This window comes from Brassica napus, chromosome C3, assembly GCF_020379485.1.
Source record: "Brassica napus cultivar Da-Ae chromosome C3, Da-Ae, whole genome shotgun sequence".
In the NCBI taxonomy this organism is placed as follows: domain Eukaryota; kingdom Viridiplantae; phylum Streptophyta; class Magnoliopsida; order Brassicales; family Brassicaceae; genus Brassica; species Brassica napus.
The window spans coordinates 41,784,359-41,809,028 of NC_063446.1; the positions used below are offsets into that span (position 1 = coordinate 41,784,359).

General features: G+C 33.5%; 2 protein-coding genes and 1 long non-coding RNA gene across 3 annotated transcripts; all 3 read left to right on the forward strand.

Moving 5' to 3' along the window:
• The first annotated feature begins 1,582 nt into the window (after window positions 1-1,582).
• On the forward strand, window positions 1,583-3,520 carry LOC106435057. The gene is made up of 2 exons (XR_001286894.3): window positions 1,583-2,740; window positions 2,831-3,520. It is a non-coding gene; the product is annotated as an uncharacterized LOC106435057 (long non-coding RNA).
• Window positions 3,521-6,710: 3,190 nt separating this feature from the next.
• On the forward strand, window positions 6,711-9,486 carry LOC106435056 (post-GPI attachment to proteins factor 3). Its single transcript, XM_013875907.3, has 4 exons — window positions 6,711-7,214; window positions 8,036-8,494; window positions 8,578-8,765; window positions 8,862-9,486. The coding sequence occupies exons 1-4, from the start codon at window positions 7,111-7,113 to the stop codon at window positions 9,146-9,148; spliced, it is 1,038 nt and encodes a 345-aa protein (XP_013731361.1). The 5' UTR covers window positions 6,711-7,110; the 3' UTR covers window positions 9,149-9,486.
• An 8,614-nt stretch (window positions 9,487-18,100) lies between these two features.
• On the forward strand, window positions 18,101-20,731 carry LOC125583089 (hornerin-like). The gene is made up of 6 exons (XM_048749643.1): window positions 18,101-18,414; window positions 18,724-19,983; window positions 20,070-20,138; window positions 20,309-20,395; window positions 20,493-20,540; window positions 20,678-20,731. Exons 1-6 carry the CDS (start codon window positions 18,367-18,369, stop codon window positions 20,729-20,731), a joined length of 1,566 nt encoding a protein of 521 aa, XP_048605600.1. The 5' UTR covers window positions 18,101-18,366.
• The last annotated feature ends 3,939 nt before the right edge of the window (window positions 20,732-24,670 follow it).

A 24,670-nucleotide genomic window follows, 5' to 3' on the forward strand; every position in this document is an offset into this window, starting at 1 on the left:
AGATTACGTAAATAAAAAATATAAGAAATGGAAATAAACATTTTAAAAAATGGAAAAAATACATTAAGATTTAAACACCTATCTTAAAATGTACATCTATCTTAAAATGGTAGTAAATTATATACAAATGAAAATACCACATTAAACTAAAAAAAATAAAAATGTATAGTTTTACATCAAGAAGTCCCTATAAAATTTATTATTCCATCAACATCAACCTCACACTATTAAGGAAAAATTCAAAGCACTCGAGCAAAAAAATGGTTCCACCATCAACTCTTGCCTTCCCAAAAACCTTTAATGACCTTGAACGAGATTTTTTATAACAACGAACTTTTTGTTAAGTGGATTCATTGTTGGGAAACCCGCGACTTCCAAAAGCCAAACTTATTCATGGGAATTGAATTGCTTTTCATAGACTCAAATGTATTCTTACAAATTTAAATTAATCTAATCCATAATTTTATTGTTAATATTCATATTACTCTTTCATGATCAAACCATTACAGTTAATAACCATTCAATCGTTTATCCCGAAACACTTCTTTCCTCGCCGAATCAGATATTGGTTCATGTTAGTTTAGTATTGTTTTTGGTTTATTAACCGGTTTAGGATGGTCCTATTGTAAATATAATTTAAGTTGGTTTAGCTTATATTATGCTTAAAATAAATTAAATTAAATAATAGTAATATTATGCTTAAAATATAATTTTAGAGAATTTTCAAATATAGTTTTCAGAACATTATAGGTGATGAATTTAATTTATTAAATTCGTTTATTACTTAAGACTAAGTTTTTTTAAAAAACATACTGAGTTATAAATATCAATGCTGGATTGGTGAGTATAACATGAAGACAAAAATATAAATATTTCATTTTCAAGATAAGAAATTCAGCTTTTATTCAGTTACTCAATATATAATATCTTAAATTATTTTTTTAAAAAATATACATAATTTATATATATAGATTAATCTTCCAAACTTAAACTATTATATTATATATGAATAATGTTTTTAAATAAAAATAATTTCTGATTTAAAAAAAAAAAAAACATCAAATGGTTATTTTCAAATAATGGATGTAATTTACATTATACTATCATTTAACAAGTATTAGATACGTTCTGATATATCATTATTTTCTATTTCCAGAAAAAAAAAATTGTTAAACATCAATATCATCTAGGTTAAGTATACTAACATCACAAATTCAAACATCACAAAAAATATTTACATAAACATTATAATACAATAATTTAATCAAAAAATACAATTCAAAAAAAATATTCACAAGAATAGTTATATACTTAATATTTGAAAATCAAAGATATTTTTGCTAAAATTGTACTTACCTGGCCAAGGAGATCGACCATCTTTTTACGGATCGATCGATTGTTGAGCATATGGTCGATCCGAAAATACTTTGCAGTTTAATTAAATATCTAAAACATTTATTCCAACACTCAACAGATAGTTTTGCTAAATATGATAACTAGATAGCCAACAAAATAACAAAAAAATATTTAAATAGTAAAAAATATGTTAATTTAACGTGTTAAAATTTAAAAATAAATTTTAATTATGACATGCATCTTAACATTTATATAAATATATATCATAACCTAAATATAAATAATTTAAAAACTTAAATTAGAAAAAAATAAAAAATCCCGGGCGTAGCCCGGGTTAATCCCTAGTCTTTATAAATAAAGTAGAGTTTGGTCCCTCCACAGACATCCACGTCGACAAAGAGGGATGGACGTTTTTTGACACGTGTAGCTTCCTAATTCTTCAACAAACAATTTCCGTGAACAAAAGCTATTTGGCATGTGGGCTTATCGATACTTCTTGTCCTTTTGTTCAGGCCCACTGTAATGTCCGTTTCACCACCTTACGAAGATCAACCTAGAGAACAACCCCGTCCGATGAATTTCCTGTATCCGAGCATTTTCCTTTCGATATCTAGGGTTCATATTCATCGTCTTTTTCGATCTCTAACATCCTCTTCTTTATCTTCTTCACTTCATCAGTTTACGCTTGATTCGTCACCGTACGTCCATCTACTACCGATCTCATCTCCGATGGAATTGACTGTGGAAGTCTCGGCTCTGGATCTGTTATCAAGACGGTGGTCTCGGATGAAGAGAAAGAGGAAGCTTGGTAACGTGTTTTTAATTTGGTTTATGGATTTCTCATGTTCACGGCAGCTATGTATCTATCTGCCGAAAGTGAGATCCTGCCCTTGAATCGTCGGTGGTTTGTTTTTTTCCATGCTCGGAGCACAGCCTGAAGCTATACTTATTATGGGTAGGTGAAAATGTAGATTCTTTATTGAACTTTGAGTTATAAAAAGTGAATCGTTGTTTGGTTCTGCGAATCAAATAGTGAGTAGCGAAGATACTTTGATGTGTAACTTTATATGTGAGAGATTGAAAGTGAATCTTTGTTTAGTCAATGAGTCAATTTTTTCTCTGTCAATATAACTTTTTCCTGTAAAGTTTGAGATTTGCTCTTTTGGGTTTTGAATCTTTTGGTGTTTGTTTAAATGTCTGGACTTTCTGGAGATGTAGCAACTGCGCAAAGCCAAGCCTCTGTGGGAATGGGTTTACTCGCTGGGCTCAACCTTTATGGTTCTCACTGTTATTTAGGGAACTTGCACAGTTTTTAGCAAGTGTGACATTCGTTATGCTATTGTTGTAAACAACCAAGACACTAAAAGGCTTCCATATAAGTAAGGTAAGGAGAAAGTGTTTATTATGTCTTATGGCTTGGATTCTTCATTTTTTTCTCTTACTTATATAACTGTGATCATTGTTGCCTCTGTAGATTCTGGTGTTAGTGTTGATATTTGGACCAGCTATGCTGTGAGAATAATGGCTATATCGGTTTTCCCGTTTGTCATTGTCTAGCTTCCTTTAGTGTTGAACTCAACTTCTGGAAGACACTTGGCCCTGTTGGTTGCTTTAATCGCTCAGCTCTAATGTAAAGCTCGCGGATCCACACTTATAAATAAGCGACTTCTATTCTGTGCAGTTCATCACTTTCTTCTTCTACATCATTGTAATCTTCACAAACCCATCAATCCGGAATGACGAACTCTTCTAATCTGCTCGCCGACTTGAAGGCAGGACATTGTAGCACAACCGTCGAAGTCCGGTTGCTGAGAATTTGGGAAGCCCATAATTGAAAAAGGAGGCAAAGTTCAAGCTCATATTTCATCTACGCTGTTGTTGTTACGCGAAGCAATAACAATTTCAAGCTCTCTACTTCTCCTCTTTCGATATGATCCAATGATCAGATCGCGTTTGCTGAGAGCTAACCGATCTGGATAATCCAATACCAACGGACGTGCTCAGATTCCGCAATCATAATCATTTAATACGTTTGACAAAAAAAAATCATTTAATACGATTATTAAATTATAACTAATGTCAGGATGAGCTTACTTTGCTTTTTCGTGTATTGTATTTGTACCTATGAGATTCTTTTTTTGTCAAATATGTATCTTTAATCTTTTTTCTTCTTCCAAGTATCTATAACCTATTAGCTCAGTTTGCATACATACACTCATGTTATGATAATAGAATTTCAAATTCTCTTAACTTATACAACTAAACCTCGCTACATACTATTCCATTCCTAAAATTATTAAAATCTCAAATTTAAAAAGAAGAACGCTAAATATCATCATAAGTTTGAAATTATGAAATCTACTACATCTTTCGAGCTCTTATGAAATCCCCTACATCTTTATATTTGGACTAATTATATTAACACTACATTAAATTGTTCTTAATGTTTTTCTTATAATAAATCATGTCTTTAACACAAATCAGGTATAATTTTTATAAACATAAATAAATATTCATACACATTTTTTTATTAAATAACAAAATTAATAAATTTAGTTATACTGATATATTTATATTTTTATTATTTTAAAATTATGGAAGATACATAAAGTTGTTTAGAAGTCATGCGATCATCACCAATCCTTGACAAAGCCGCTTAGAAGTCAAAACAAAAATGGCTACAAGACTATGACCTTTTAAGCCACACTGTTTACGTTCTTTTCCACTAAATAATACATTATCGTTTAATTTTCACATATTATTTCCACCAATGTATTCGCTCGGCAAAAAAATAACATTTTATTATATGTACAAAACAACCACACTTAATTAAACAATATATCCCAACTACAAAAGCTCAAATACAATTCAAAAGATGATCTTCAGTCTTAACCGCTTATCCAGTGACTTAAACTTGCAAGTAAACAACTACAACGTTAATTGCAAACCAACTCTTACAGTTAGAGTAGCATATTAACGATTACATTAAATGCACATATTGTATTCAAAATTGCTCATATCTAAAGTTCAACTGACTTTTTATTCATGTAGCTTGCTTTCTTAAATATAATTTCCAGTTATCAAAATGCAAAATATGAATACAAATAATTTTAGTTTCTTCATCATGAATAAATAAACAACACATTTTCATTTATCTACCATTATATATTTGTATAACCGATTCACTGTATATGTAAGATATATTTAAATACAAAATCAAATAAAAAATATAATTTAAATTATAGAGAATCCCGGGTGCAGCCCGGGCAAACCCCTAGTGAATACTGTATTTGATAGGCTGGCCTTAAAAGGAGAAGAGATTATATGGTCGTGACTTGTGAATATATAAAAACAAATTACAGCTTGCAGAAGTAAATGTCAATTGATACACATAGCTCAAATTTGTTTGTTTGTGAAATGTGATAGACCATATACTGTATATTATAATGATTATTCGACCGACCTTGTTGTTGATGACATTGTTAGTGGAAATTGATTGAAAACTGCAGATGAATTGACGAAAGAAATGTGGATACTTTATAGTTTGCACCGGTTTATATCAAGAGAGAAAAGCTTGAGTAAGTTTTTTTTTTGGGTAAAAAAAGCTGGAGTAAGTTAAACGTTTGACTTTTTAAATAAACAAGATGGAAATTTAAACCTTTTAAGAAAACTAAGTTCATGTTTCATGACATAACATTAAAATTAAATATTACTGTACTTCAAGTTTTAAGGTTCCAATTACTAGGGGGACCTTTGGAGTAAATTGGCATTTACGAAGAGTTAAAAGGAAATTCGTATGAACTCGTTGAGAAAAGATACGAGTTTAGGAAAGTGGAATCAAATCTTCCTCGTACTAGTGAATAATTAATTACCAAGTGTAAGATAACATATCATGTTTGATCTTCTTTTCCTACAGAAAATGATTTATTTTCTTCTATCACTACAATGATCTTGTGTGTCTGTCGTATCATCTGATGCTTAAGATATTTAATTAATCACATCTTAAAATCTAAAAAAACCCTGATTTGTCTGACTTAATTTTTTTTTTTTTTAACATATTTGTCTAACTTTATATTTCATTAATTTTATGATAATTAACGAAAACAACGAAATGAAATAGTAGTATTTTTCAGGATCTCTCCATCTTCTCTCTTCAACTTTTTCATCGTTTCCGGCTGGTGGTTGTGTTTCTCCGGCGGTGGCGCGCCTTCGGCGTCACCGTCGGAATAGCTTGTCTCTTTTTTTTTTATGTTTTCCGGCGACTGTGTAGTCTTTTTGGTTTACTTCTCTCCGACAACGGTGGCAATCGTGTGCACCGGGTGGCTGGCTTATGACTCTGGCGTCATCATTTTCTTCTTTGGTGAGGCGGCCGGCTCTGCTTCCGACTTTGATCTCTTATGGTAAAGTCGGCGTTATCCTATAAAATTCTCCCGATCTTCGGAAAAAGTTTGTTTGGTGTGTGATTGGTGACTCGTTGAGGCGGATGAGATCTCGAATAGGTCGAGGAAGCTCTCCGCTGGGTGATGATTCCGATCTGGGTAAAGCTTTGTGTGTGTGTGGTGTGGGGATGGAGGAGATCTCGACTCTGGTCGATTGAGGCTCTCCATGGGTGTATGCCCTGAAACTGGTGGGCTTGTGATCGTGCTACTATCTCTGGTAGGTTTCTGGCGACGAATCTCAGTTGGTGAAGACGGTGGAGGCTGCTTCCAACACGTGTCCCTCCTCTTCGAGCGGTTAACACGTGACCACCGAATGTTCTTCTGACGTGTTTTAGTATTTGGGCCGTTTGTTTGGCTTTAGATCTTTAAGTATATGATGTTGGGTTTATATGCTTTTTTGTCTGGGCTTTTATATTTTTTTTTTTGTAATGAACTCTGTTTAATATAATATTAGTTGGAAAAAAAAAATAGTAGTATTTTCTCCTCCAAAAATTTCGGGGACCGAATCTCTCATTCACACGCGCAACACTTGAACGTGAGCGCTATGAAACATCGTGCTCTCATGTATTCGCCCAACGCCACCTACTTATTTGATTTCGATTTTTTTTTGGTTGGTAGTTATTAGTATTATTTTATAAATGGTGATGGGGAATAATGAATAAGTCATACCACTGATTTATTACTAGGCATACAAAACGAAAAAAAAATCATCTTACAGTCTCATATTTTATAAAAGAAATGTATAAAAATTACAAGCTTTTATGCAAACATAACTATTATTAGCGCGTTAGAGCTATTTTAATAGTGTCACATTACTCTTACTTGAAAAATTCGGAAATAATAAAAATGTTTTAGCCTGAGGAATAATAAAAAGGAAAATAAAATTTTATTTATAATTCAAAGACAAAAAGTGAGGGGGAAGAAGAGAAGTGGAGGTGTATCGATCGACGTCTGTGATATAAATCTTTTTATTACAGAGTTCCACGCGTCTTACTCTGTTTCGCCAAAGCTCTTTCTCCTCCATCCTCCTTCACGCTCACGGGATATCTTCTCTCTCTCTCTCTCTCTCTCTCTCTCTCTCTCTCCAGCGAGATCTTATTTCTTCTCTCTCTCTCGATGCATCCACCTGTCTCCGCTACTTGATGGACAAGAAGAAGAAGAAGCTGCCACACCGAAGAAACCTACTCTCAATTTCTCCAATCATCCCCACCGACTTATATATATAACTCATTCCTCTAGCAAATATCTCCAAGGAGAACCTCTCTTCCTTCTTTCTCTTCTTCTCTCTTTTTCTCTCTAACCGTTTGATAATCAGATGGCGCGAAATCTGAGATGGGTTCTGCTTATTGTAGCGGTGGTGTCGTGGTGTCTTGTTTCAACACTGGAAGCGAGCGAAGGAGATGCTGATCCTCTTTACAAGTAAAGAACCTTTTCTTTAAGTTATATTCTTATGAATGTTGTCTGCTTTTCATATCTGAGTTCGTTTGACTTCCCTTCCTAGAGTTTACAAGTATCGAAAGGCAGAGCTAGTTTCTTTTTTGGATTACTACTGGTAGAGTCGACCGTTAAAGATTCCGTGATTGCTGGACTGACTTGTTACTGCTTTTGACTATTATGTGTTTGTAATCAATACTATCTCTGTTTTGTGAAAATTTGATCTCTTTTGGGGGAAAAAAAAGGGGTCCAGATTTTAAATTTTGTTAGGTATAGCTAATTTTTTTCAAAGGGGATAAGAGCCACAAAAGAGGAGTGGTGTGGGGAAAGGGATTAGAACTATTATGTGGTTGACTTTTCCCAGATAATTTTCCAACTCTTGTGGTTAGAGTTGAAACACGTTTGAGGATGAAAGCCTTGATTTCTATTTACTGTAGTAGGGTCATTGTTTTTGTTGGAAAAGAGTTTTTCTTTAAAAAGACTGCAAGTGGTGGTTTGATAGAGTTTGGTCTTTCCTTTTTTCTTGTTTAGTGGAAAGCTTCTCTCTCTCTCTCTCTCTCTCTCTCTCTCTCTCTTTCTCTATGTTGTTCTTTGTTTTGTCGGCCATGTAACAGCTTACTCTTGTCTTGAGCTTAGTAGTGGGAAGAGGGTGGGATATGACAAAAAGGACTAGAACTTGTTACAGAGGTCTTATGGTTTTGTCTAATTAACTTTTATGACTATGGAATACTTAAGACTGTCTGCTTTTAAAGTTTTTGGCTTTTTCCTTCAGTTTAAAGACCAAAAAAGCTCTGATTGGTTTCCAGGTCATGTGTGGATCAATGTCAGAAAACTGGATGCGTGGGAGACAATTGCTTCCAGCACTGTAAATTTTCAGCCGATGGAAAAGCAATAGACGGTCCTTGGTACATGCAAGAGCCACTTTACCTGCGTTGGAAACAATGGGACTGCCAGAGTGATTGCCAGTACGAATGCATGATGACAAGAGAAGAAGAGAGGAAAAGAAACGGAGAGAAACCCACCAAGTACTTCGGTAAATGGCCACTCAAACATGTCTATGGGATTCAGGAACCTGTCTCCGTTGCTTTCTCTGCTCTTGACCTAGCGATACAGTTCCATGGATGGGTCTCCTACTTCATCCTCGTTTACTATAACTTGCCTCTCCAGCCAAACCGGAAAACTTACTACGAGTACAACGGATTGTTGCATATCTATGCCATCATTGTAATGAACTCACTCTTCTGGAGTGGTGTTTGTCACAGCAGGTAAACACATTCATCCATCTCCATTGTTTCAGTTTCTAACTAAAATTCTCACTAATGATTTTTTTTTTTAATGGTATATATAGAGATGTTGCATTGACAGAGAGGCTAGATTACTCATCAGCTACAGTGTTAGCCGGGTTTTCGCTTATTCTAGCTATAATCAGGTCTTTTAGTATACATGATAAATCTGCAAAAGTCATGGTTACTGCACCTATTCTTGCAGTTGTAGCAACTCATATCCTCTACCTCAACTTCTACAACCTTGATGAAGGTAAATGATCTTTCCTAAATGAGGCTTTCTTCTTTTTTTTTTAAAAAAAATGCTTATATGACTTTCTATATATATATATATATATGACTTTTACAGGGCTTCACAGGAAAGTTATAATCGGAATAGGAGCAGTGGAGCTAGTGGTGTGGGGTGTATGGGCGGCTTTAACGTCACATCCATCAAAGTGGAAGCTAAGAGCTTTCTTTGTCTCGAGCATACTCACAATGTGTCTTAGAATGCTTGATTTCCCACCGTACAAAGGGTATGTTGATGCTCATGCTCTTTGGCGAGCTGCAGGGATCCCTCTCTCTTACCTTTGGTGGAGTTTTGCCTGCGACGACGCCGTTTTCAGGACCACTGTTCTTCTCAAGAAGTCAAAGTGATGGAAAGAAAATTGATTCAAGGCTCTCTTTTTTTTTTTCAAATCTTTTTTTTTTTCCGGTGAGGTTCTCCGGTGTTCAGAAAGTTGTTTTTAGGTTGTGTTTTCGCAGAAGAAGCAAATGTTTTTGTGTTCTTCTGTGGTGAATCTTGGTAGTGTTTTGGGGTCATATGCTCTGTCTTTCTTGTGTGTGTTTTTTGGGTCTTTTTTCTTTTTTCTCTCATGGCTCGTCGGCCGGAGAGTTTTACCGTCGGGGAGGAATTGACCTTTGATGATCACCACTTTGTTTGCTTTTTTCATTTTGTGATGATGACTCTTAAAAAACTTTTTCAGTTTTCTCAATGTAAAAGAAAAAGAACAACATAATAAATTATATTGCTTATGGAAAACCATAACATAGTAAATGAAGGTATGAATTCACTCGATAAACAAGTTATCTACACAACAAAATAACATAGTATGTGGTAAAATCAGAGTCATATTGTGAAAACTGGTACAGTTGTCCAAAGCTCTAAAATATCAATCGTGTCCTCATAGCTCTCAAGCGGTCAAGCCCTCTTTGTTATTTACTTAAATACTTGTATTTTTCATTAACTAAGTTATAACAAACAAACAAAATATGTTAAATGAACCTTTAGTTTTTCAACCATATTCTAAAACGCGGCGGCTTGAACCGAGAGCGCGGCGGATAAGCGTTAGCCGGTGATGAACCGTGGCGAATTCAGTCTAGTCGGATTAAAAAATCGGGTGCTATGAAAAAGCTCCAGTTTTTGTTCGTTTTGACCCATAAATCATATATCCTATACCAGATCTATGATGGACTGACTAAAACAACAAAAAAAAGTAAGAAAATGATAGGAAATGAAGAAAAAAATTTGCAGCCGTCGTAATTACTTTTGCAGAAAAAACCAAGAAGATGACCGGTTAATAACGAATTTGCTCCTCATTAATGAAAATTTCAAAAATTTAAAAAATTTGTACTCAACCCTATTCGAACCTGAGATGGAGCAAGTTATATAAAGACACTAGACCACTACACCAACACGCTTTTTTTATAAATGTTAGCAATATATTTTACATATAAAAATTATCCTAAAACAAATCTCCGATTAATCCTCGTATATTTCCCGATTAATTGATTCAGCGTTAGGCGTTACCCGACCGCACGCGTTACGCCTAGCGCAATTTCGAACATGGGTTTTCCTACGTTGAAAACAATTAGAGATAACAAATAACTACCGTGACATTTATCACCTAATCCATATATTATTAAAAAAAAACACAATTAGACATGGCAAGTTCTCGATCCCTGCAGACTCCCGGATCCACACGGATTCTCGGCAAGTTTATTTCAGTCGAGTTGACCAGTAACTGAAAAAAAATATAGTATCAGAGATCCATGCATTTTTTAGATCGAACATTCTGCCACCTAAAATAAACGAGATTTATGTCAGGCTAATCCCAAAAATTCTTAGTCCGCAAATCATTGCAGATTATCGTCTTATTTCTCTTTGCAATATATGCTACAAGATCATCTTTAAAATCTTGACTCAGCGCTTACAACTTATTCTCTCATCGATTATCTCGAAAAACCAATATGCTTTGTACCGTGAAGGACGATGTCAGATAATGTCCCTACCACCCACGAAGTACTCCATTTTCCAAAAATTGCTTAATCGGAGCATCGATACTCAATGGTCGTCAAGGCAGATATGAACAAAGATTATGATAGATTAGAGTGAGATTTCACTCGGCTCGTTATGTAATGCCTAGGGTTCCATCCTAAATGGATAGCTTGGATCATTCAATGTGTCTTTACTTCCACTTACTCCTTCCTCATCAGTGAAACCCCCTCTCACCATACGTATTCATCTTGTGTATAGTAAGGTACTCTCGGGCCTGTGTAGAATAGCGCAATATGATGGTTTGTTGTTGGGAATCAGAGTTGCTAGGGGAATCATCGAGTAAAACACTTATTCTTTGCCGATGACACGATGTTATTTATGAGATCGAGTAAAATTGATGTACTCTGATGATGATCCTTAAGAAGTATGAAGAGCGTCGGGCCAACTGATAAACCACAATAAATACTCGTTCATCTTCTCGAGGAAAACTACACTAAACCTAAAGACTCTAGTGAAAAGTGAACTGATAATTGATAGAAAAGGAGGAGTTGAAAAACTGGAGCATTTTGAAAGGAAGAAGTGGGATCTTTTCACCTCTATTGTTGACAGAATAAAATAAAAGGCGAATGTGTGGTCAACTAAATTCCTATAAACAGCCGGAAAGTTAGACATGCTGAGAAGTGTCCTCTCTCCTATCCCGTCTTACACAATGACTTATTTTAAATTGCCACTCTCACTGTGTAAGAGAATCCAATCGGCTTTAACTCGATTTTGGTGGGATGATCGGAATGTAAATAAGAAGATGACATGAATTTTGTGTTCCAACATCTCGTTACCAAAATCACATGGAGAACTCTGTTTTAGAGACTATCAAAGCTTTAACGACATCTTTCTCACAAAACTCAGCTGGCATATAATGCACAACCCATAATATTTGCTTGGATGGATTTTACTTAGGAAATATTGCAAATATGAGGACTTTCTTACCTACTCAGATCGGAGCTTTACCTCTCATGTATGGCAAAAAATTTTAATCAGACAAGACCTCCTGGCTCAGAACACTGAACGAGCAGTGGGTAATGGTTCTTCGATTAAGATATGGTCACATACCTAGCTCAACCTCTATTGTGAGCACAGAAACAATACTTAAACCGGAGCTCAACCAGACAACCCACAACTACCACAACATAACTATCGCGACCAAGGTTCACTCAAATGAGAATAGCTTACAAGCCACAAAGATTTTTTACATGAAATCAATTCTTAAAGACATACAACTCATCCTTACAGCACCAGGAATTAAAATCACCAGAAAACTTCGTGGACCATAAAGATATGGATTTTAAAAGTCAGGCAATCTTCTCAGCATCCAATGGGCCAAATCAGCCATATTTTGGTCCATACAAATCCAACCATGAATGGGCCTCGACTAAAGCTACCTGGTATGTTAAGGAGAACCTTTTAGAAGACCAGTGAAAGAAGAATCAAGCCCGAAAACCAATCCAACCAGAAGATTCACTTGGTTTACTAAAATTGGCCAATAATCGATACTATCTAAGGAAGGTCTTCTACATATCTACGGAAACCAGGAGATCATCTGAACCAAATAGAAGATATCCAAAAATATCTTAGCTGCACCAGCACCCAGAGGACTAGGCGGATCCTCATGCACATCAATTTTCCATATCCAGCCGCATTCACATTACAAGCCTTACAAAAGTTTCTTCAGATTCTTCCCCAAGACGGAAAGGCCATATTCTCTTTTATTGCGACAAAGGATTATTTCTGGAAGATTTGCAGACCATGTGCATATCCAGAAGATGTCTAGATACAAGGCTCAACCAAGTTTTCTTTTGGAGAGGCTCAAATTAAGCCTAACAGCTATATATCTTTAAGGAGCTAATCTTATGATTCTTTTGTTTAATTTTTGTGTATTTTATTTCCTTTGGGTCTTTAGACTGTTTTATTAGTCCCAGGGTCAAGAATATATAATCTCATGTTATTGTTCATTGTAAAGGACCCTTGATCATTTTGAAAGTAATAGAAATCAATTTTCTTTTTAAACAAAGTTGTGAATTCTTTGTTGTTAGTTCTCTAGTTCTTTGTGTGTGATTCACTAAGTCCTAAAGAAGCCATGTATAGAGATATGTGTGATTCGAGTCCCCTTGTTTGTCCATTGATTGAGCGATTCAATCCTTATCCATCATTCCATCCCATCCAACGGCCAAGCTTGAGAGTGATACACAACCAGTAAGCTTAGCTCCATTACAACCACAAATCGGCCATCTTTCTTATTTTATCACCTATTCTCTGTTTATTATTATTTTCATTCATATGCATTCCTTTTTGCATTCTTTTCAGGTCCATCTTGCTCGGCCAGCCTTCAATCAGCCTTTATAGATCACCCGACAATTGAGTAACTCGACCATCTGGGTGATATGTGCTCCCGTGCCCATAACAACCTCCAATATCAAGAGAGACCTATGGGACCTGCTACAGAGGAAACTTCTGAATGGACTGTGGCTGACTTGTTTCTTCCTGGAACCGTGGAGTGGGAGAGAAAAAAAAAATCCAACTCGTACTCCCTCATGAAGAAACTAAAGTCCTAAACATAAACCCTAGTTTATTGGGGCTTCCTGATAAACATATTTGGCTTTGTTCGGACTCAGGAAAATATACAACAAAAATAGGATACCATGCAGCTATAAACAGAAGAAGGATTCTCCCTAAGGATATCCATATTGAATACTCTTTCGAATGGAATATGCAGATCTGGAACCTTGACACATCACGAAGATGAAGCTGTTTTTATGGAAAATTTTTAAGGGAGCTGTCACAGTAGGAACCAACTTAACAGCTCGAAACATTGATGTTGACCCCCGATGCAAGCGATATGGGAAACGCGAATCTAGCTATGATCGTCTCTTTCAATGCTCTTACACACCAAGTCTAGTGCCTAGCTCCATATGCAAGAAACATTGACTCAAGCGGATCTCTAGATTTGAAGAAAGCATGGAGTAAAATCTGCAGTATCCATGTCCTACCTCATGTATAAATCTCCTCAATCCAACTATCCCTTTAGGTTCTATGGCGTTTATGGATTGGTAGAAACCATATGTGTTTTAATAGTAGAGGTGCCTCACCTCAAGATGACGTTAGCAAAGGCTATCATTGCAGCTCGAGAATGGGCCACCAATCAAGTAAATGAATTCTAGGACAAACGAGTGCAGATTAGCCATTTTTGTCCCTATTTATGTCTCTCTTGTTAAATCAGATGCTTGGAACGCAACCTCGCAGATTACAGACTTGGGATGGATAGTGCGAACAGGATCTCAGACGTTTTCCTCAACCTCTACCGTTGATTATGTGATATCACAGAAAGCTTGGCTCTTAGAACAGTTTTCCAGTATTGTAGAGATTTGAAAATGAAAAAATCGAAGAGTGAGACAGATTCTTCTCAGCTAATCAAGGCGATAACAATTGCTTTCATGAGTATAGATATTTATGGCATTGTGACCGATATTTTGACTTTAACTCCATTTTTTATATAATTCTTTCCATTGGATCCTTCCTGAAAGAAACAAAGAGGCTGATTCTTTTGCCAAGCAGATTTTATCTGTTGTTCAGGCTCCCATGGCCTTAAACTATGTCACCTAATTTTCTGAGAATTAATGAATTATTTATCTTGTTCAAAAAAAGACATGGCAATCTAATTATTAAAAACTCAAGGATTATAGTTTAATATTCGTTTAATAAAGGGCAAATCTCCAAAATAGCACTTTTTAAAGTTTATATCACAAAAATAGCACTCAAAAACTAAAATGACCAAAATAGCACCTTTCTAAGTTTATCTTTTGAAAATTTTAATTTTTTTATTTTTCAAAATTTGAAATCTTATCCCCAAAACCTCATTTCTCAACTCTAAACCCTAAACCCTAAACCCTAAACTCTAAACCCTAAACTCTAAACCCTAACCCCTAAACCCTAAATCCTAAACCCCACCCTTTAACTCTAAACCCTAAGTTTGTGACTTTTGATAAAACATTAAGTGCTATTTTTGTGACTTTTGACCTTGGGTGCTAGTTTGAGAACAAAAACTTGATTTAGTGCTATTTTTGTCTTTTTCTCATTAATAAATCTAGATTCGTAAATATAAATATTCATTAAACATAAAGATTTTTAAATATTTTTAAAATTTATTGGTAAATATCATTAATTTTCATTAGTTTGATCTAGATTTTGTATATATGTAGTACAAAGTATTTTAAAAAGTGGTATATATCAAATCTTTCAATTCATCTTGTTTAATACTTCTTATATCAGATACCTTTTGTATATCTTTAGCACAAAATATTCATTCATCTGGTTTTTTCAAACCTTTTTTTTTTGTTACGGTTAATTTTGACATCTATATCAAATACTCTTGTTTTGCCCATTGTAACTCCTTGTTACTATAAGTTTTCTCCACTCTTAAATATTATAACCCAAAATATTTATCAAAAACAACCCAAATGGGAAACCAAAGCTTGTTATTTCACAATTATAATACATACCATGGTTCCAAGATTTATCTTCGCTAGCAAGTTTTATAAGTTCCAACTCTATATATATTTGCATAGTTTGTTGAAAAAACTATATCATACTGTCGACACACAAATTGCTTATATAGAAAAGTGCAAAATGGACTTTGATCTACCTTCTTACCACCAAAACACTCATATGAACATCACAGTTCTGGTTGTAGATGATGATCGTATTTCCCTCTCTACTATCTCCAATATGCTTAAAACGCCGACCTACATAGGTATAATCATTATCCTGACTCTTAAAATATTTTCTGGCTACAATTTGGATTGCTCAATTCGCCACTAGAACTCTACCACATATTCGATAATTTTTTTACGTATGGTTGATTCAAGAATATTTACTGTTTACCTATCACCCATTATCAGCTTAATCATCTAGGTTCTATAGGGTAAAAGAATTGTTGTCCCCAAGATTAATGTTCTTGTGAACTGTATATCTATTTAATTTTGTCCGAATCTTTTCAAACATTGGGATTTAGATTTCATTAATTTAGTTTTTGATGTAAAGTTCAAAAATTTTTTTATACATAATTCATTAATTTATTATTCTCGTTGTTTGGAACCCATAGACCATTCGATTAGTGTCCTACCTTTTTTTTTTGTGCACAACGATTAAACCGGCAATAGCCTCTTACGCAGAGGCGTGCTTAGAGTTTCTAATGCCATAAGCCAAAAATATAGTTTAATGTTTAAACACTTTCCAATAAATAAATTACATTTAAAAACTATAAATTAATTGTTTAAATTTTATAAAACAAATGGAAATTTATATGTTACATGTTTCAATATAACAAAAACATATAAGTTTATACTGTGATACTTTAAATTCAAAAGTTATTTGTACAATAAATATAGACAAAAATAAATAACAAGTGACTAACAAAGAAGAAAATTGTGAAAAATAAGATTTAATATGGTGAAAATTAAATATAAATAAATGTGTAAATAAATATAAAGAAAGAAGGATTAAACTATGGTTTCCCCCTTGGATTTTGTATTTATGTTTGTAAGAGAAACAAATTTACACCATATAAAAGAAAATGTTGTAAATATACCACACCTTGGTTTTATATGCCCTAAGCCATATTTTTCTGTTTTTAGTGAATAGGCACGGCTCATAAGACTGGAAAGTATGTGTTTAGTTTCTCAAAATATTATTTTTTAAATTTCAAAGTTTTAATCAAAATAATATAAATAAAAAGTAGATTATCAGATTTATCGACTGGTTTTTAGAATTGCAAACACCACATCGTTTCTTTTCTTTGTAAGAGAAGTTTTGATAGAAACAAATATCAACAAAAAAAAAAAAAACCTTACAAAAATTGTCCAAATCAAATGCATATATATACACGTGTGTACATATTTACCCATACACATTTTTGATATTTTAATTGTTCGATTTGTAGATAAGTCATTTAGGGAAATTACAGTAATGAAAGCAAATGATTCGTCAGAAGCATTATCTACGCTTAGAGGTCACTGCAACAACATTGATGTTGTAATCACCGAGTATCATATGCCTAATTTGAATGGTGTACAATTACAAAGAAGGATAAACGAAGAATTTGGAAATATGCCTGTCATTGGTAAGGTTTTTCATACCACTTATTGATAGCCTAATTTTTAATTTGTCTGTCAACAAGTTATATATATAAGAATTATTTTTGTTCACATTTTAAATTGATCAATAACTAAACAAGATAACTAGTGTTTCTAATTCTATTTAGTTTATTAATATAATTTTCCCTATAATAAAAGGAGAAGTTACAATAAGAAATATGTTACTTTTTCTGTAAATACGTATAATTACAGAAAAGGTGTATTATATGGTAGAAAAGGTGTATTAGATACATATGTGTGACAGCTAGGAAAAGGTGTATTAGATGGTAGAAAAGGTGGTGCTCCAAAAAAAAAAGATGGTAGAAAAGGTGAACCAATGTATTCCTTTAAAGAATACATTTCACACATATAAAAACATTATGCAATAAGAAAAATTGTGAAAAGATATTAATTCCCCAAGCTCTCAGGTCAGTGTCGAAAAGAAGAAGAAAATAACACAGAAGCAAACTAGTTCCTTTTCGATTTCCTTAAAACATTGTGATTTCTTTTTCTTAACATTTTTTTATAGTTGCAATTGATGCTAACTATCTCATTTTCATTATCTTTTATGTTTTCATTGCAGTGATTTCATCAGACATGAACAATGAAATTGAGCAAGAGACTTTATCTTCTGGAGCAATGTGTTTCATGAGAAAACCGATCAAGCCAAACGACATCGACACCATATACAAACATGCTTTAGACTACAAGATAAACGGTAATTTCGTATTAATATGATGCAAACGATAATGACAATCCTATTGTTCTCCTTGTTTGGTCTTTACACAATTTGATTAGTTTGATACTAGATATGTTTTATCATTATTGTAAATATATTATATAAATGATATCTGAATGTTATAAGTAAAAAAAGATGCAGGTGGTTCAAAAGAAATTCAGAAAACAAATTCAACCAGCAATCCAGAAGATGGAAGTTCTGGAGCAAAGGCCACAAAGAAGTTTAAGATCATATGGACGAGTTCTCTTGAGAATCACTTTTGCAAAGCCATTCAACACATTGGTGTTCATAGTACGCACTTCACATTTTTGATCTTCTATTTTCACATGTTATATTTTTTTCCTTATCAGTTGTGTACCTTGTTATATTCTTTATCAATTAGAATAGGATAATCTTCTATAAGTTTTTACATGATCGTTGGTGTTTATTTAGATTACATTCTCTAAATGTCTTTATAGATTTTACATTTATTATGTATTATATGAGTGAACGTAAAACCAAATAGTAAATGATTCTTATACGGTCACACTAAACCCTAAAAAAATAAAACTCTCGTTTTCTTACTTGCATTTTCAAAGTGTTTGGAATTACAGAGATATACTAATGTTCTACTTTTTTGCTTCGTTTTTGATATAATTTTGAAGAGGTAACACCTACAAAGATTTTAAAATTCATGAACCTGAACTACCTAACAAGAGCACATATAGCCAGCAAATTACAGGTTCGATCTTCTATCAACATTGCTTCAGTGACCATATGCCATTTAATCATTTTCCAAAGCACATGATATTAGTTATGCTATTTTTCATCAAGTATCTTACGTCATGAAAACATGCAAATAGCTAATCATCTTTGTTCGGTGTTTTAGATGATTTTACACATCGGGTTAACTTTGTTTATACATCTTTTTTGAAAAAAATAGCTTATACATGTGTGATATGTATCTTATTCATGGTTTCAACTCATCATACATATAATTTCATAAAACATATGATATGACTAAAATGTTGAAACTGTTGACACTACGCAGAAGTACAGAAAGTTTTTGAAAAAAGTTAAGGGTGAGAGCGTAGAAAAGACAAGAAGAGTTATGATCTCCAACATTCAATCATCAAGCTACATCAACCCACAACGCTCTTACAACTACAAGACAAGCCTAGGCAACAACAATATTTTCAATTCCCAACGTGGCTATGGTCTTGGTCAATCTAGCCACACGATGAACAACAATGCTGGTTTTCATGGCTCTGTCCACTGCATGAACCGTACACCCACCTACAATTCTCAAACTGGATCCAAATTTTTGCCTAGGAGAGGCAGCCTTGGGGTTTCAAGTGGAATGTTTGCTTTAAAAGAGGAAATGGGAAGCATGTCCGGAACATCTCAAGAGTATCAAGCTCATAAGTTTGGACAATATGGTACAACAAGTGGAGCTTTGGGTATGAAATCTAATCTTAATACTGGAACAACGGGTAGTAATTACGCTGGGCACAGAATAGATGAAAAGGGGGATGTGTTTGGACCTGGTGGAATAAGAGTTAATGTCAATGAGAATGCGTCTCTTGGTAGAATGAGAGTTACTGGTAATGGTAATGGTTCTCTTGGTGGGATAAGAATTCATGCTACTGGTAATGGTTGTTTTGGTGGAACAAGAGTTCAAGGTAATAGTAATGGTTTTCTTGGTGAAATAAAAGTCCATGGTATTGGTAATGGCTCTTTAGGTGGAACAGAAGTTCGAGGTAATGATAATGGCTTTCTGAATGAAAGAAGAGTCCGTGGTACTGGTAATGGCTCTCTAGGTGGAACAAGAATTCAAGGTAATGATAATGGATTTCTTGATGAAATACGAGTCCATGGTAATCATAATGGTTCTTTTGGTGAGATAAGAGTTCACGGTAATGACTCTTTTGGTGGACTAAGAGTTAATAGTACCGATAATGGTAATGGCTGTCTTGATGGAGTTATGATTCATGGTAATATCAATGCTAATGGCTCCCTTGGTGGAATGAGAGTTCATACTGGTAATGGTAATGCATCTCTTGATGAAAATTTGAGTAGCATGAACTGGAACTTCAATAACAACAACATGAGTAACCATGGAAGTTCAACTTCAAGGTTTCCTTCTGCATTGTCATCGTTCTTTGACAATAAGGATCAGTCACAAAACTACCTGAATGCTCAGACTGGTGGTGTGGTTCCTGTTCTACAGAATCCTAGAAGACCTAATAATCATCATGGCATCAACGATTTTTTTCGCGATACAGTTAACTCGCAGTTTGATCATAATCAGGTAGATTAACTAATATTGTTTTAACTTTTTTTTTACATAGTGAATGTAATGTTTTGATTCATATATACGTGCATGATTTTGACCAGCAGCAAGGTAAAGTGACTGGTGAAAATCCTGAGGTGCCTCCTGCTTATCCTCTTGAAAACCTAAGTAACGTAAGTCATGTTTTTACTCTCTTTTTTTTAAAGATGGTTTATTTTACTTTTCTTTAGTAGATGATTAGTCAAAAATTGTATATATATGTGTATATATATATGTACATGTCTGTACGTGATAGATTGAAAATTTCTTGACCATATATACATTATGTATGATTTGTTTGAAGGGTAACTATAATGAAGAAACATTGAACTCTGTTGCTAATTCGGAAATGTATTTTCCTACTGATCAGAATATGATCATTACAAATAAGGTAAACTCTAGTTTCTATCACTTATCCGTTTTTGTACCTTAGATTAATGTAAAATGACGCGAAAAGTAATTGATATTTGAACATCGATTGCATATAGGAATATGGTGTTGAAGATTTGATGGAACTCCCATTGTCGTTCGATCAGGTAATTAAGATGGTTTTTCATAGATTTTGTTTGAAACCTATACGTACCTTGATATTTACGTACGTTTAAAGTAATAAAGTACATCCAACTTATAATATAAAATTTATTCACTGTTTTGTGTCTGTATTCTTTAATAGGATTATGAGGATGAAAACCTCCTGAAGTTTTTGCTCGAGCATGACATGAATTAAAAGTTCTACCAAATTTGTTTAGTTAAACATTTACATTAATTAGTATTATTTTATAAGTTTGGTATGGTGTTGTTTAAGACTATATTAGATTTGGGATGTTGTTTTACTCATCATATTCAAACTAGGAGCCAATTTTTTATCTAATTGGTTGTGGTGCAGAACCATTAACATTTGATATATATTTGATTACTATCCAAAAATTGTTTTTATGAAGCTGGAGTGTTTTTTAACGCTATAAATCTATACTATTAAAGCAGAATCGTTGTCATTTCATTACCTTCTGGAGTTGTTTATAATGTTATGTCATTCTCAATATTTTGAAAACCGGATCAGATACCGACTAGGTATAGCTATCGATTCACTGGTTGGACCGGTTCAACCGGTCGAACCGGGTTTTCTATTTTTAAGAATTAAATATATATATAATTATATATTTACACCATATGGACCTAAAACAAAAATAGCTTTTTTATTAACTACAAAAATAAACAATAAACGAAATCTAGCGCGCTATATACCATAAAGTGAACACTATATAAACTAAATTTGATAAAAAAAAACAAATGATTGACCGTTCAGATTACCGTATTTATTTATTCTTACAATTAAAATTCCAATTTTTTTTTTATAAATATGGCAAAATAAGAATAGTATATGAGAGCTAAAAATATTGTTTACATCATTTCTTATGAAATAAAATTAAAAACTAATTAAATAGTGATAGTCAAACATTGATTTTAAAATACTAATTAAATTTTAATAACAAATGAAAATACATTAATAATATGTTAATATTTTAGAACCGGGTTTTGAAATTGACTCGGGTCACCGGTTTTACCGGTTTTTGTCGGTTTTACCGGTTTTGTTCAAATCCGGGTTTCAAACCAAACCAGACTCGGCTTCTTCAACGAGTCACGGTCGGACCGGTTCGACCGGCCGGTCCGATTTTCAAAACCATGCCATTCTCTTATTTGCAATTTTTAATTATTTTCGCCACCTATTAATCAATCAACTCGAATTTTAGATCATTCAGAAAACCTACGAAATTGAAGCCATCAAATTTTGTGAACGAGGACCATTAAAAATGTGTTTACGGATTAAATATATGGGTACTAGATCCATTAACTTTTTAATTTATTGAATAATTTTATGGGTATTTTCATTTAAATCATGACAAAAAGAATTAGAGGCCCATTGTAAACCATGAAAAATTATTTTGTGTAAGGAAAGTCCTATAAATCAAACTTAATTATCAGATCTTTTGTGGACGACAATTTTTAAAATGTGTTTAGAATGTTTTTGACTAAGAAAAAAATATTACACTCCTTTTCATAAACTAAAATCAGAAGTTAAATCTTCTCAACTATTATCTATACAACAAGTAATATTTTTTAACACTCATAAAAAAATCTATTAAGCAAAAATAAAAAGAACTAAAAACATTATTTACAAAATTTTGTGTAAAAATAATACTATTAAAACCGAATTTCAGTAGGGGTTCTGCCATTGCCTTTGGAGTTATTTACGTTGTTATGTTTGCCATCAATCAATCAGCTGCTCAAATTTTAGACCATTCAGAAAACCTTACGAAATTGAAGGCCCATTAAATACCACACAATTTTTGTGAATGAGGCCCATTAACAATATGTTTGCGGATTAAATATATGTGTACCAGGTCAATTAACTTTTTAATTTATTAAATAAATTTATGGGTATTTTCATTTAAATCATGACAAAAAAAAATTAAAAGCCCATTTTAAACCATGAAAAATTATCTTGTGTAAGGAAAGTTCTATAAATCAAACTAAACTATGAGAACTTTTGTGGACGACAATTTTTAAAATGTGTTTAAATTTTTTTTTAACTAAGAAAAACATATTTGGGTGTGTATTTCGGTTTAATTACGGATTCGGTTTGGGTTATGTTTGGCTTGATTTATTTGGGTGTAAGAAATCTTGAACCAAAGCCAACCCAAATTAGTTTGGTTTATGTTCGGTTTGGTTCGGTATAGTTTATGTTCGATTCGGTTTTAGTTTGGTTTGGTTTGTGTTTAATTCGGTTTAATTTGGTTTTGTTTGTGTTTTCAGTTCAACCGAGTTAACTTTTTTAGTTTTGTTCTAGTTCAATTACAAAAATATGATTTATAAAAACAGAAACAAATCATCTAAATCATCATTTGACACTAAATCATTATTTTCTTTATATTTAAACATAAAACCAAACATCACCAATAAATATGTAAAAAATATAATCTAATAATTTTATATTATTATCTTCAAACCTAATATAAATACCATAAAATACTTTTCATGTTTTGATGTTAATATATGAGATTTATATTCATAGTCTTTTATTTTATTTTTATTTGTGTTTATTCTATTCATTTAAAAGTAAAATGCATAAAGTTATGTTTAGTTGTTTAGGTTAAATTGTTAAATATAGCAAATTTCAATATTATTAGTATATCTAATTACTCTAATTAAAAATAGTTCAGTTTTTCGGTTTGGTTCGGTTTAAAACCAAACCAAACAAAACCATTTGGATTGATAAAATCTTAAACCAAATGGGTTAGACATATATTTTGGTTTGGGTTCGGTCGGTTTAGTTCGATTCTTTGCCCACCCCTACTTTTTCATAAACTAAAAACGGAAGCTAAATCTTCTCAACTATTATCTATACCACAAGTACATATTTGTTACACTGATAAGAAAATATATTAAGCAAAAATAAAAAGAACTAAAAACATTATTTACAAAATTTTGTGTAAAAATAATACTATGAAAAGTGTACAATTATGTGAAATTTGTCGATTTAATCAACAAAAAGAGTAATCTCGTCCTTTTAAAACGCGGGTCAAAATATCGAACTTGATACAAACAGAGCCGGCGATTAAGCATAATCCCGGAAGTCGGAGTTGGCGAACTACAACAGAGTTCCCAGAGACATAAGCTCACGTAAGGTAGACGAGATGAAATTAACCCTAAATTTACAACAGATTCACAACAAATTCTAACGAGAACTAAAACCATACATAAACAAAATTGCATGTAATCTACAAGAATTCTTTTGAGATGAACAAGAGGATGAAGCCAAGCAAGACCAGCACTGAATAGAGAGTCCTCCTATAGTGAATAGCCCAGCCATATTAAGAACTGCAGCTTCAAGGACCGGCAACAAAGAACTTCAACAAGTTCCTGAATCGAATACCGGAAGAGGAGATCGGAAACTCGCCGACAAGAAACCTCAAGGAAGCAGCTTTGTCAGATAACAGATCTCGATCAGATCTAGAGGTAGAAGAGAAAGAGCGACAAGACAAATCTCTGGATACTACCACGCACAGGAACCCGAGCTAAGTAGAAGATCGAACCGAAGATATAGCAAAGAGGCTTGAGACTAAACATGCAAAAACCATTCAGCTGGATCTAGTTCACAAACATAAGACTGATTCAAACATGCAAAGCACCGCAATTTATCAGATAGATCGACAAAATCCCTTAACCACCCCGGAAAGAAAATAGTCTAGATCGAAAACAAGATTGAGTAGGACAAGAGAAACATAATATGAAGAGACAAACTGGGAAATCTAAAGGAAAACAAAACCCAACTTCGGCTCTAAGGAAGCTGCTGGAGTCGGAGAAGCGAACTCAGATTTGATTATCCTAAAGAGAAGCCATCACAACTATACTAAAAGGAGGATATAAGCTCCATTGAGCCTGTCCAAGTCAGCATAGAAAATCAGCCAATGAGGTGCTGCCACGTGCCATTCGTGAATTGCCACGTGCCATACTCTTTACGAAGAAAAAGTTAATTCACGTTATGTTTCTAATGGGCTTCTGTGGGCTTGCAGATATTAAGTTGCGCTGAAACTTAATGAATATTGGTCCGTGAGTCTTCTTCTTTTTCCAAATTGTTTCCGCCGTTAGGGTTCGTCCTGCTTTT